The 14072-nt window shown below is 38.0% G+C and overlaps 1 protein-coding gene across 1 annotated transcript in view; it reads right to left on the reverse strand.

Annotated features, from left to right (window-relative positions):
* Window positions 1-14072, reverse strand: part of DIP2C (disco interacting protein 2 homolog C) — a 307235-nt gene that overhangs the window by 103170 nt on the left and 189993 nt on the right. Inside the window, exons 5-9 of the mRNA XM_053949813.1 lie at window positions 10194-10319; window positions 9160-9369; window positions 2953-3084; window positions 1624-1743; window positions 491-688 (exon numbers count right to left, since the gene is read on the reverse strand). Coding sequence (XP_053805788.1) covers window positions 491-688; window positions 1624-1743; window positions 2953-3084; window positions 9160-9369; window positions 10194-10319 — 786 coding nt within the window. The remainder of the gene's footprint in view (window positions 1-490; window positions 689-1623; window positions 1744-2952; window positions 3085-9159; window positions 9370-10193; window positions 10320-14072) is intronic.

The raw sequence follows: 14072 nt of genomic DNA on the forward strand, positions 1-14072 counted from the left end.
ATTTCAAGGGGGTACATTTGCTAGTTGTACAACTAACCCATCAGGAGAAATAATTCAAATCACACTTACTACAATGTCAGTAAAACAAGGGGAAAAATCCTATTAACTTCTTCAGGAAGCTGATGAATTTTGTAGACCCAGTTAGGCTTTTGCAGAACAAAGCCTGGGTGATATCCAAGGGCAATGGATTTGGACATCAATCTTCAGGAAAATCTGACCTAGGACACATTTCTATTTAAAAGGTGGTTTCAATTTATAATCTATTATTCCATGGGTGTATCTACTCGGCTCTTTTCCTCTGTCTGAAATAAATCATACTATAACATCTCAGCAACCCATACTCAGACATCAATAGCTTCAGAGCTGTCTTACCCTACTCACAAATGGAACAGGTGCATCATTACAAGACTTTTTTCACTCTATATTTATGCATTTACTACACACACAGTACAGAATATATAAAAGCACAATCAGTTTGAAGAGTGCTCACCATAAGTGAGAATATACAGTGGTTTTCCGTTGGTATCCATAGTGGTTAGGCAAGGAGCTTTCGGTGAGATGGTTCCCCATCGCTGCAAGGCTGCTTCCAGGGAAGGCGGCCAGTTTGTAACCACACCTAATTGTTCCCCACGCATAGCCAACATCTGAGCTCCTTCTGGCTTTGGCTGGTTTGGATCTGGCTGTTGAACTTATGATTATGAAAAGATATACAGTTACCATGTAAATTCTATACCTTGTGTACACCTGTGTAATCAAGAGAATAAGTTACCTTTGCAAAATGTTCTGAAAACAGTAACATAAGAAGGTATTGAGAAGCAACAGAGAAATATAAGAGAATAATTTACTTTTAACACAGATCAAGCAACTGATGCACCTCAGGAATGAAAAGTCCTTGTTCTTACACTAGTTCTACAAGAAGGGAAAGAAACTGCTGAGGCAGCATGCATATATTTATTTTCAAAATAGTAAACCTTTCTTTATTCCTAAAGAGAGGTGGAGAAAACTTTTTCCTGGAAAAAATGTAGTAATGAGATGAACTGCAGAGCTACTGACAAAAATGTACTTTAACAAGTAACAGAATTATATAAGTCATGTTCTGTTACATGTTTTCTTATAAATTCCTGTGAAGACTATTTAAATTTCCACATCCTGGTGAATCTTAATTCTCAAAGCACTGGTCTTTTTTAAAAAAAAAGCTCAACTTGTTGATTTTATCTTTGTTTCTTTCTTACAATTAGTTCATTTTTCCTACTTCATTGTTACACAAAGGATGTTGTAAAACATTTAACATTCTCCCTCACTAACATATTTTCTCTTATTGGTGTTCCAAAGCACTGGCTGTAACCCACAGCTGAATGTTCTCAAAGCAAAGCTTCCCTACACTCTCTTCTGTTATTTCCTGGCAAACAGAACCAGGAGCTGAGCAAACAAGAAACACTTTTGACTCCACAGCACTATGTCCAAGCTTACTACCAACAGTTTCCACTGAATACCAATGGTTTTTTGGTACTTGCCAGTATAAGAAGGGCTTACTTGTCTTTCTAGAAAGTTAACATAGGAGACAAACATTTTACAGAGTTTTAATAAACGATCCCGAAACCTTTTGAAAATCAGTCATTTTACCTTCTAACAATTCCTCAAAGTCATCTACAAAGAACTCTCGTAATGGTGGTCGTTTGGGCCGTTTTAGTGTGTTGACCAGCTGCTGAATCTTTGCTGACACTCTGCTGCTCACTGGTACTCCTGCAGGACAGGGATCAATGGGTGAAAGGTTGCAAAATTAGAGGGGAAACAGCACAAAGACTGAGGGAGAGAAGTGCAGAGGAAAAAATGTCCCTACAGCAAATGTCAGTAACCTGAGAGAATTGCCTCAGCAATGGTCAGGGAGAAAACTGGACTGGCCTTCCCCATGATCATTGGCCATACCAGCATTGTCTGACTAGAATGCAGCCTGGTGAAGAGTGTGGGTCATAGGCTCTGCCCCGTCATTTATTCTGGGTTATTTTTACCCTGCAGGGGACATCTGTCCAGTATCCATCTTAAACATGGTTCACGTCTTTGTATTACTTCAGCATGCCCCTGCATTCTCTGAACATCCCTGCAGCCAATCCCACCAGCCAGCAATCTCCAAAGGGAGCAAGCTTGCCCATACAACACTTTGGAAAACATATCTCTGAGCAGCAGCCTGGGGCAAGGGGCATTTTTATAATATAGTCCCATCAATCACCTCCCCCTTCCTTTTCTCTAGTTGAGTGCAAAGCCTCTCCAATGTACACATCATCTGTTCCTGAACTAATAGCTTTCTGTCACTGCATTGCAGGAATTTCAACTTCTTACCCTTCCATAAGGTTGGCTCCAAAACTTTTACCAAGTGGTGTTTACAGCTGAAGATGCTAACTTTAGATACAGTACACTTGGTCAACAATTCCATGCTGTGCTGAAATATTGTTTGGTAAGTTTTAGAAAAGAGGAGAGGTAAATAAGGAAGGGTTTACAAATAACTGTTTTTTAAAAAAAAAAAACAAAAAAACAAAAAAACAAATAACCAAACAAAACTCAGAGAATAAAACTTCAAACATGTCAGTTTTTAAGATGTAGCTGTCCTAGCACACCACATTCTTTGTCATTAAAAAAACCAGACTAGCTGTAACCAGGCAGCATGATAATGGCAAATCTAAAGAGATTCTCTGGGGGTTTTTACCAAACAGTTTCTTTGGGGAGTCGGCTCTACTGATTAAGAAATATTTCTCTGTTATCTTCATATGCTATGTTATCTTCATTGATATCAGCTTATTTTAGAACTGTAAAGGTGCTGCAACTTTGTGTTTACAAGTGAAAAGTGCCCAGGAAAAAAAACACAAAAAACACCCAAAAAACAAGAGCAGATGCATACAGTAACCACTAAAAAGGTCAGGATACTCAAAATAACCCCAGTTCTGTTTTGTGACATACCATCACCAGTCTCCATAAGCTCAGCATTGCCATACTTTGGTGCCACCCGTGCTGTTGATCCTTGTGGTCTTTCTACTTGTATTGAGTGTTCTGAGGTGTAAGTGGTAACATCTGGAGGGGCAGAATGATTTTCTGTGAAAAGTAAGTTAAAAGGTTTAACCATGTACCTCTAATGTCAAAGGGCAGAAAAGCAAAAGGCAGAGGAAAGGAGACCATTTGAGGTTTTTTCCCCCAACATATGAACAGGCATTAAGGTTAATGCACAAAATTATTATACTGAACTATAATGTGTAGTATAATTTTAATAAATAAAGTTTGCAGTAATTAAAGCAGGGCTGTATACCTGCAATCACATAAGCAATAGGCTAAAAGAATAATACAATTAGGTTGTAGGTTCTCCACTGACATCTGATTTTACTTAAGGCTTGTGGACATCTGCAAATAGAAAAGACCCAGACAAATACACTTCTCATGGATTATTGTGTCAGTTTTTCTAAGTAAAAAGAACACAGCATGCTGTCAATCACTTGCAAGTGCCAGTGCATATCACTTTTATAACCTCTGTATTTTGACTATGTCAGTTTTAGTTAAGAAAGGAAAAAATCAATCATAGCAGGTTTGGAAACCAGAGGCAAAATTTAAAATGTAAAGAAACATGAACTTTGCATTCTTCATGGACACTTGCTTGTCTACTATTTTTAGACAGAGATATTTCAATTCTTCCGCATAACAAAGCCTTGCCTTCCAGAAGCAAACACGATTTGGTCTGACTCATGCCAGCACTGCTGAACAATTCCACAGAGATAATCCTTCTCTTTCATGGCCTGATAACTCAGCATGCTACCCTAGTTCATCTTCCCATGTTTTCAAGTCTGAGTCTGTATTTCCTACGTATTTGTGCTATTTCTATAGGTTGTCCCATAAATTTTTTGCAGGTTTTTACCCATATTAGATTAGATGGAGATAAACACCACAAGCAAATAACAACTTTTCTTTCAATTGACATAAATGATCCCCAGCAGCCTTTAAGTTACAAAAGAAGGCAGGTCTTCACTCTGCTGCCATGGAAGTGAAGAGAAATGCATTCTATTTAACAATAGGGTAAGAGTCTTTCAAAGTGCAAAAATTCTTGAAAAATATCATCATGTTCCAATACTGTTTTCAAGATGTGCTTCTTACTAAACCTTATCTTTAAGATTATGGTACTGTAAGTACTAGAACACCAACTTCTACAGTAAATTTCATCTCAAACATAATTTTAAAGCACTTTCATTTTTATGAGTTTTAAACTTTGAAACACTGATTCTTGTGCATTTAATCCCAAATTTATGCACCATCAACACAGAAAACTAATTTTTTTGCTACACATACCAGAAAAGGATGCTAATAGATGTTTATTTTGCATGCCTCTCATCTAAAGGTAGCATTTGACAGAAAATCATCATGCAGATTTAAGACATGACATTAATGTCTGCAGCTGTTATTTAATGTTTATATTCATGAACATCATAAGGGCTCAATCCTATCACCCAATCATATTATCTTGGTTGAGGAAAACTCAAAATGGCTTTTATTGAGCAACTCAAAAACATCGTGCATTCTACAAGTGTCCAGTTGGAGCTTTTGCTTCTGATCACATCCATTGTTACAATTTTCCTGAAACAAACAGCTTACATTGTGCTATAAGTGACCAACTGAAGTACAATACATTGAAGTTTATGCCAGTAGTTGTTTGAATAATGTCTTCATTTAAGGTCTTCATTTCTTGTCATTATCAACTATTTTAGACTCAGCACAATTTTTTGCCCTTTCCTGGTAAATGGCAAGAGCTTTTTATAGATTTTTATTGTATTACTCAGTAAGTAAGTCAATTAAAAAATGCTGATGTTTATCTTTTTCTCTTTACTTATAATGCAGTTATGCAATGCATATGGGAGATCATGACTAAGAAAATAATTGTACTTAGTCAGCTATTAGTAACATGAGAAAGTATTTTTAAAGTGAGCTGTATTTGCTTACATCTTTCCAGTGAAGTATTCCTATCTTTCAGACTTTACAAGGCAAAGTGGAGTTAAAGACTAATTTTTTTTTCATGCATGGGACAGAAGATACATGAGCAAGGATGCTCTCCCTTCAGAACTCTGTGCTTAAAATCAAATTCTTCTTTGTTACACATGGTGCTGAGCAGGGGGAAGAACATAACAAGAGTCCTGCTCTTTTGTAAAAGGCTTTCCTTTTGAACAAACAGCACCTGCACTTGAAGTTGCCTAGAAGAAACTGTCTTCCCAAGGTTTCCACCATGGCTCAGTCAAGGAGTTCTTGTGCCCTGGCTGCCCAGCTGCTATTTACTTCTATCTTGAAGAAAAGGAATACTGAGATTTGTCTTGATGTGTTCCTTTATAGTATCTGCTTAACAGATGTCTTATCACGACAGTATCTACAGTTCTAAGTTTCATCCATTAGATTTACAAATCTTTGGTTAGTTAGCATCTCAGAGTAAGGCCTGGAGAAATAAAAATCATAAAGACACAGATTTGGTCTGAATGATTTCTAAAGAAAAAGATAATTGTTATGTTATGTGAAATGTACCCTTTTTTTGGCATAGAACAGTCAATCCAACCTCTGTCTACGGACGCAATCTGTAGAGAGTTGCTTGGTCTTATGTCAGGTAACTTGAAGAATTGTTTGAGGTTTCATTAAGAATCATGACCCTGACACATCTGTTCACTAAAAAGTAGAAACTGACAGCTGCATGACTTCAAAGTACTTCCTCCATCAAACATACATATTTGCATCACCTCCTATTCCCATCTCTTCCAATATCCTTGCATCAGGAGATCACAGACAGAACAGCTGTTTCCAGTTAAGGCTCTCTTCATTTCTGCCACTGGAGTGACATCATTTACCCCATTTCATGAAGATCAGAAAGGCCCAAAAAAGCAGAGCACATTCATGGAGGGACAGAGCATGTGTAGTGACAAAGCCCCATGTCTGAAGAGAAGCAAAGAAGTGGAGGAATACTTTCAGTGGAGGTTTGGAAGCTCACACAAGCACCAGGTATTTGAAAAGTCTCCAGAAACTCAAAAAGCATTCCTGAAACACTGTACTTGAAGAAAATGCAGCTTTTACTCCCAAATAAGTTGGCTCTTCTGGTTGTCAGGGAAGGGAAATCCAGAGTCATACATGCAGCTCTTTCCATTAGCTGGGTTTTTCTTGTATTGATGTCCAGGTGACAGATTGTATTTTAAACTAGTCTCCTGTTTAAGTTAACATTCGCCCTCAGAACACAAGAATTTCCAAGCTGTTTGAAAACCATCAGTCATGCTTACGGCACATGGTTTTATATTTATTTGATTAGCAATCTATGTAGCCTTTAATGTGGATAGAAGCCTTTGATTTTCAAACAGAAACATATTTGAAGTATATGAAAGAATCATTAAATGCACCTATAGGATCAAATCTTTGAAGTGAGATGATTAACTTTATATAGATTTACAATGACAGGCAAGAATTGTGTGATTTTCATTGCATGACCTTTGTAAACTTTGGGGTGTGCTTTCTGTCCCTGATTTTTATATACATAGAAATCCAAACCATGTAATACCAACAAATGAAAGCTTGAAGATCTTAGAAATGTGCACAGCACTGACCCAAAGAAGCATCAGAACATCAGATATTTTTTCCAGATTTCACTGGTTTGACCTCTAAATTCAAGAATTACTAAGCACAGCTGTGATAACTATGCCAAACTAAAGATTTTGCCTGTAGCTTAGTGCAGACCCCTGAGCATCTTAAAGTTGAGAATAAATATTTAAATTATATCTATCCCAAACTAGAACTTTGGCCACAATAAAGCAGCAGCAGTCAAATTAATTGAATAGTATAACATTAAAATTGTATAATAGCTTATGCAAATTATCCAAATGATTCACAAAGATAACTCTGATTATATTATAGCTAAAGTTTTTTATCAAATCCCTTTTCAGGATTGCATTAGTGTACTTGAACTGGGAAAAAAATCTCCCTTTCACTCTGTGATACACTCTGGAGGTAAAATCCTAGTGGATATCAGAATAGATGTCTGTTTTGGTTTATCATTAAGGTCTTCCCCATTGCATCTTGAATTTTTATCAAAATTGGCACCTTCAGAGTATGGCCTTACAGTTGATTTCTGTGTTGCAGGCTGGTCTGTCTCTGGAGAACAACTCCTGGACCAAACAGACATCAAGGCATGGTAACATATGGTCTTTGTGACCAAGAACAAACTGTCCCTGATAGCTGAGGAGCCTTAAGGAACAGGATTACTCTTCTCTCCTACCAAAGATTGTTATTCATCTACCATCACTGGCCCACTGCCTTGGAAAGAGCCAGGCTTTCTGTAGGGACACTTCAAATCTATTACCTCTTAGAATACATTTAAATGTAAAAACTACCTTCTTGGATGGGAAAGAAACAAAATAGCAATTTAATTTCAAATTTTTAAAGAATGCAGCTCACCCATGAAGAAATACATATTACAGTTATCAACTGTGCAGCTTCTCTTACATTTCCAGTGATTTTAGCAATGACTGATGGCAACCACAAGATCCCAGTTTCATCAATCAGATTTTGTGCCCAAATGACCTTTACATTACTACAGCTCAACAAGTGTCCAAGAAGAGATGCAATTTAATGCATCTTATTGTCAAAATGAATGGAAATATGCATAGACTAAGATAAGCTCAACTGCTCCCTTCAAAGGCAAGATCTTTCTAGTCAACAAGGCACAATAAAACAAGCATAAGAAACAGTAGTTTCCCTCCTCTGCAGAATAGTGCCATCTTAATTTAGCTCTATAAATGCTGTATTATTTACCTCAAACTCAGTGATTATAAAAGATTTACTGTGCCAGATTTAAAATTACTAAAATGTCAAATTATAAAGAAGCTATATTTAAAGACACATTAAGACTTTGTGTATGAGTAATGCAACCTTTCAGAGTCTGGATAAATTTAATTCTCTATGCCATAATTTCCTGTAGCATTTCAAGATGAAGTCACAGAAAATAATCAAATGCAATGATTAACATGTTCCCAATGTATGTGTTTCTAAAACAAGGTTCTAAGCATTCATTTAGCATGAATTTATGAATACAATTCAAGTTCTTCCCCTCACTGCAATTCAGCCATTCTGGATCATGATGGGAGGATTACTGAAAATACAGGTGATGTATATCAAGCTATATTCATAGCAAAACCCAAGGGATATCTACTCCCATTCCAGCACATAAAATCATGAACACCGCAGATGCTTTCATGTATCTCATTATATATACTTGAAAAGGAAATGTCAGCTGAAGAACAGTCACACAAAACTGTAGTAAGACAGTACTAAGATTGCTTTATCTGGTCCAACAAAGACTGCAACAGATTTTTAGTGAGAGCCCAAAATACACACCCCAGCAGGAACATACACAAAGCAAAGGCCTTGTATGATAAGCAGCTGAAGAATGAATGGAAACCAAGCCTTGCTTTCCACATATCCAACCAAATAGCTGCCTCATGTTAATAAAGACCAGTGTCAATGGCACAATATTCAGAAATAATGTCTGTGAAGCTTAGCCCTAATGGAAAAAAAGCTTTGACTTCCTAGCATCTTTATAAAGGAAATAAACAAGCTATTGATAATAACAGCTCCCTTCTCTGAAGCTATATAGTGGCCTCTCCCATGGAGTACAATCGCTAGATATCCCAGTTCAAGCTCTAAATTCAATTAAGGGCAGAAAAATATGTTTGAGAGGACTACTGTTAACAGAATTATCAAAAATAATTCAAGCTATGTAATTAAAGTGGTGCAGCAGTGGGGGAAACTCATATGCAAGCAATCCCTAATGATGCATGCACTGATTTTCCTTACTGATGAATCCTACAGAGACCTTTATAGTGCTAAGTAATGGAAGTCATGCAACTGTACATTTTAAGGTATTTGGCAACCAATAGCTAGACCCTATTTGCCACAACATAAGCTTACTCCCAAATCTAAACTGCAATTTTTCCCCTCCTGAAATAGGAACATAGGACTATCTCTCCATATAATATATATCAATATTAAAAAGCAAGGAAGCAGTACAGGAAAGACTTTTGTAAGACTTCACACAGCAGCATCAACTGAATGTGAGAGTCAAAATTCATGTTAAACTGGACACACTCAACACATCTGTATACTGACCTATATGTGTTTGAGCCATTACATCAGCTAGTCTGTGTGCAGCACCACTGCCTCCACTTTGTGTTGAGGAGGAGGAAGTGGTTGATGTGGTAGAGCCGTGGATCGCTTGACTGATCCAATGTTCCATGTTTATACTCCCCTGGCTTGAGGTGGGAGTTCCCTGGGAGTCGCCCTGCACGGAGCCTTCGTCTTCTGAACCAGAAGAAGTATCTAGTAATTAAAAACAGCTTGTTAACTTGCAGTGCTTTGGGGTTTTCTTAATAGAAATAACTCATATTCATATCAAAAATCTCAAGAAAATGCCATGAAGAAAATCCCAGGAAGGTAGGAAAACATAATGAGAAAACTGCAGCACTGAAAGCCCTGAAACTACGTCAGTTGCTAACTATGCACTTCTCCTGCTCTAAGGTCATGGTGTGTGTATTATTGTACAAAAAAAGAAGATAATTAAAGTCTTCCTTTATAATGTTAAACACAGAATCTTCTGAAGATCTCCAGCGAGCAGAGAATATTAAAAAAAAAACTTTCCCAAGCTCACTCCACAAAGTCTGTGAGATACTTTTCCAATTCTAAAAAGTCCAATCCTCACTGAAGGATGGGAGTCTCAGCCAGATTCAGTGAGTATGAGAAGAATGGGATATTTTCACACTCTAGTAGATAAAAAAGCAGATAAACCTGAAAAGGAACGGCACAACTAATTGCTAAGATAATGTTACATTACATTGTTAGGGAATAAACCAGAAAAGTGGAAGGAACTTAGACTACCATAAAATATGACAACCTGGCCATAGTTAGGTGCTTGTAAGCCCAAAAGGACCAGTGCAAGCTAAGGTATCACCAAGGCCAAAGCAATCATGTGACCTGTCCCTGTTGACTTTTCCACTACTCAGTTCACCTTCTCTTCAAACATACCTCAGTTAAGCTCAGTGTGCATCAAATGACATTTCCATTACTGTCTATGCTGACAGATTAGCTGTTCAGAGCAGCACAAAGAACCATTTTTAAAATTTGTGTAAAAATAGAGAGATACTCACCTGGAGGTGTGTAGGCATCCATTGATGTTTGCACCACCAATGAACGTCGTTTTGAGGGCATGGGGACTGCCATTTTCCTTTCTTTATGTTTAGCAAGGGCTGCCTGCACTGCTTCTGTGTGGACATCTGGAAGGAAAGAGGTTTGGAGCCAGAGTTAGACAGAAAGGAGCTGTTCTCTGTGCATCCAGCAGACCTGGCACACACTCATGCATGTGCCAGCTGGGCTGACAACGCACATCCCATGATGGGAGGCCAGGAGCACACGGGATGGCAGAGGAACTGCAGGAGTTCTCCTCTGTAGAAAAAGCAGCCACAGTGAAAAGTACTGTACTAACAAGCCCTTTGAGCTGTATGATATTCCCAGAACAGTGCTGCAGTATTTGAAGAGCAGGAACATCACTTCCCCAGGGCAAACCTCTGTTTAACCAGGAGCTGCTGCTTCAGTGACCATTGCTGTTTTCAATGGAACCACGGTGTATTAACATTGCCCATTTTTTAAATGGATAAGGTTTCCAATTTACAGAAAAGTTACACAGAGTAAGTGAACAAGAACATTTTCTTGAAGGGTAAAAGGTATGTAAAACAAAACAATAGAAATGGCAACAGGTCCCTCATTCCCAAATCCTTCTCCTGCCACTGTCACTTGGCATTATTCACAGAAAAGTAAGTACTATGTAGGGCTGGCCTGAGGTGGAATGAGGAAAAAAACACCCTAAGCACAGATCTGGTGCTTTGCAGGCAGGTGCTGCACACAGCTCATACCAGCCCACTCCACAGTACCCAACAGATCCCTTCTCCTTGGGGAGCTGAACAGCTTCTCTACCTTTCCCATGTATTTATAGCTGCCTGCCTGCCAAAGTTTGAAAAAGGCCATTTATCATGTCTAAAAGATGTGAGTGACTTTTTGATAATGACTTTGTTTTAAGCACTATTTTTTAATTACTACCATAACTACATATTGAAATGTCTGCTTTTAGTTTACTACCTTGCACTGTTTGTCTATTTCTAGACACTGCACATTTCCAGGGAATTGGGACATATATTCACATGAGGTGAATGTATGCAAAAGACATTGCAGCCAACAGGAGTTCCTTGTGTGTAAAGAAGTTGCCACATATATTGACCCTCTGACATCCTGCATTTTAACCAGTTGCCACTGGTCAACTGAAGAAAATACAGCAATTTGTGTTTAGTTGTTCCCATTTGTGGATCACTTTAGTGGTTCCCATTTGTGGGTCAGGAGCACAGTGAATCAGGTCTAATCCAGAGTGATCCCACTTCTGCTGCTGCTGCATCTCCTGGAAGACCACCCTCAGAGGCTGGGTTGGCAGCACGCTGTGATTATCCTACTCCTGTATGGATGTGGTGGCAGCTCTAAACAGGCAATGTGCCCCAAGAAAAGCAACAGGAAAGAGAAGAGTGTGTGTGTGTGTGTGTATATATATATATATATATATATATATATATGTCTGTGTGTCTGTGTGTGTCTGTGTGTGTCTGTGTGAGTGTATACATATATTCTTATTTAAAGAAGCATTGGTTGAATCACATTTATGCAAGTACTTTGTGAGTAACAACCTGGAAGGATCACTAGAAGCATTAGATGATAAGCTGCAGTGTCTCATTTCCAATAATGGTATTTCCTATCTTTTGCCAGGATTTAAGCACCTCTCAGTAGAAGTACAACAGGGAAGAGTAAGAAAAAGCACATTAACAGCTGCTTCTGTGAGTTGCTTTCTTTTCATTTGTTTTGAACCATGAAGAGAATGAGAATATCAGCAAAGAAAAGCAAACAGCAAAGCTGGAAAACCATTCTCAAAAGGTAAAAAAGTTGTACAGCTGATGTACCAAAATGAAGGAAGAAGCTATCATCAACACAGAAATTGTCTCCTGTCAAGTAATTATTTTTAAGCAGAAAGTTTAAGGTCTTTCTTATTATTAAAAACTGATGAAAAGTTTATGTGAAAAGTATCAGAAAATTTATGTGAAAAGTATCATACTATGAAAATAAAGAATGTAAGTATTACCTAACAGCATGACCCCAAGATAAATTCCTACCTGCTCACTTCACACCAATAAGGTACACAGGACTGAACATGCTCCCTAATATTTTCTGATCTGTTAAAGGGGAAAATTCTTGGTTCTCCTTCAAAGGATAGCAATTAGATATCAAGTAGCAGGAGAAAAAAAAAAAAAAAAGAATGGAAGAAAATAAATTTTGCTGATCAACACAGGAGGGACTATTTGTATATTATTGTACATAGAATTGTGTTTTAACTGTGCCAGGAGGGAGAAGAAATTCTGCCAAAAATTTTTAAAAGAGGACAGCTGACAGAAAATCATTACAATGCTTAGTGACAGCTGGATGCTGAATCAGAACTTGTGAATTCTTTGCTTTCCTTTTTGATATAAGAAGGTAGACTCATCAGCTTAATTAAAAACACTCTGCAGGGTTTTAATTTTCAAATGAGTCCACAGGAGTCCAGGAATTGAATTGTTTTCCTAATAAGGCACATTCTTGATGTATTTATTTGTAATGGGCTACCATGGAATAAACCACACTATAGATACCTAAAAAAAACCAAACCCAAAACCTCACAGGAAAGCAAAACAATGTCAAAGACAAGAAACTCTGAATAAACAAGAGGGAAGCTGACTGGGAAGAAAGAACATACACACCTGCTCCCAGCCCAGCCTGCAAGCTCAAATATTTAGAAGGCATTACTCAGATTATGGAGGCTACCAAAAACCCCTGAGACACATGTCTAGAAAATGCTGAGGACAGAAAATCCACAGATGGTCCAGGGAGCATCAACAAGAGTTTACAGGGTTTTAGGTGAGTTTACAGGGTTTTAGGGAGAGAAGAATAAAATGCAGCATAAACAGTCAAGCTTGGGTGAAAAATCTTTCCACAATGTTCTCTCTCAGGAATAAAACTCTTGGCTAAACAAAGTTTCTCCAGGCATATAAAGAATGGCTAAGGATTGGGTCAAGAATTAATAACAGCTGATATAGAATGTATGTTCTTCCTTTTGAATGAAAGCCTGTTGGTGGGTTCTGAAGATGCTCTTAACCTGTCTGGACAGCCTTGTACAGAGTGGGACTTGGTTAAGATAATGAACAGCCTTCAAGCCCTTCATGCCTTGAGACCAAGACCCAAATATTGAGAAATCAGAGTAGTGAGGGAAAGCCAGACTGATACTTCAGAATTACATTTGAGAGCAATTCATGGGTTACAATATCTATCCTGTCACCACAGTAAGACAAAAACTGTAAGGAGGTTTGTTCCCAGCAAATATCAGCTTCAGATATGCATTTTGCATACACATACTTTGCTTTTCTCGAGGTTTTAGCTTTGCTTTTCTGGTCTACAAGCCGACTTTGCTTATGTATCACAAGGAATGTTAACCAAAATGTAACTAATAATCTCTTACTGTACTTTTGTGAAGCATGGATTTAAATCCAAGTTGAAGCATACATTCATCACCAGTACCCCTGGTAATCTGCTTCTCATGAATTTGAACAGGAGTGTGGTAGCTCTTTCCCTTTACCTCAGTCAAGGATGGGCTGTGGTGTCCATCATATTGTATGTAGTTCACTGCTTCCTCAAAGCTGTCCCTAACAGCTACTGAAAAAATACAAGGGGACTTGCAACAGGCATTTATACAATAGGAACTGGATGCTACTTGTTCTCTAAAGAAAGGAAACCACATTTGCGATGCACATTGGGACAAAGTAAGAAGACATATCCAAGTTCCTTTGGGACAGGAAATTGCTGTCCCCCAAATCCCATCATCACAAAGCAGTTTGTATTCTCCACACATCAGACACAGCATCAGCAGGAACGTCACATTAGAATTTCCAACAATCTCTGGTAGG

The sequence above is a fragment of the Vidua chalybeata genome, chromosome 1, assembly GCF_026979565.1.
Source record: "Vidua chalybeata isolate OUT-0048 chromosome 1, bVidCha1 merged haplotype, whole genome shotgun sequence".
Taxonomy (NCBI): domain Eukaryota; kingdom Metazoa; phylum Chordata; class Aves; order Passeriformes; family Viduidae; genus Vidua; species Vidua chalybeata.